General features: G+C 69.9%; 1 protein-coding gene across 1 annotated transcript in view; it reads left to right on the top strand.

The window, feature by feature from the left end:
* The first annotated feature begins 484 nt into the window (after positions 1–484).
* DOCK8 (dedicator of cytokinesis 8) overlaps positions 485–651 on the top strand; it is a 105,307-nt gene continuing 105,140 nt past the window's right edge. The window contains exon 1 of the mRNA XM_009279936.1: positions 485–550. Within this exon, the coding sequence (XP_009278211.1) occupies positions 498–550 (53 nt within the window). The 5' untranslated portion in view covers positions 485–497. The remainder of the gene's footprint in view (positions 551–651) is intronic.

Raw genomic sequence — 651 nt, forward strand, 5'->3', positions numbered from 1 at the left:
CCTGCCCTGACCTGCCCAGGCCTGCCCTGCCCTGCAGCCCTGCCCAGGCCTGCCCTGCCCTATCCCGCCTGGCCCTGCCCGGCCCCCCCGGCCCTGCCCGCCGGCCGCGCCTGCTACGCCGGGGGAGGACGGGCTGGATCGGCGGCGCCCGGGGGCGCGGTGGCGCCGCGACCGCCGCGGCGGGCAGCGTGCAGGAGCCATCGGGGAGAGGCGGAGCGCGCCCGAGGTGCCGGGGCTGGGCGCTGCCGGCCGGCGGGGCAGACGCCGGCAGGGGTGAGAAGCCAGCTGTGCACAGGGGCAGATCCCTCCCACTCCGGCCGATTTCGGTGAGGAAGGTGAAATGCGGAAGTCGCCACCCAGAACTGTCAGAAGACCGTCGGGTTTTTAGCCCGGAGCATGCCATTAAGAAAAATAAATAAATAAAACAAAGCCGCACTTCGTGCGTACAGCCGGCGTCGGTCCTCGTCGGCAGCCGACACCCGCCGCTGTTCTCCCGCATGGCGACTTTACCCACCGCAGACAGGAGGGCGTTCGCCCTGAAAATCAACAGGTAAGGGGCTTTCCTCGTACCTCGCGACTATTCGTCGCCAGTCTTAGCCTGAGACCCGGCCAAGGCAGACGATCGGGCTGCGGGAGCGGGGGCGGGACGGC

This window comes from Aptenodytes forsteri, unplaced genomic scaffold (genome assembly GCF_000699145.1).
Source record: "Aptenodytes forsteri isolate BGI_AS27 unplaced genomic scaffold, ASM69914v1 Scaffold99, whole genome shotgun sequence".
NCBI classification, from domain to species: domain Eukaryota; kingdom Metazoa; phylum Chordata; class Aves; order Sphenisciformes; family Spheniscidae; genus Aptenodytes; species Aptenodytes forsteri.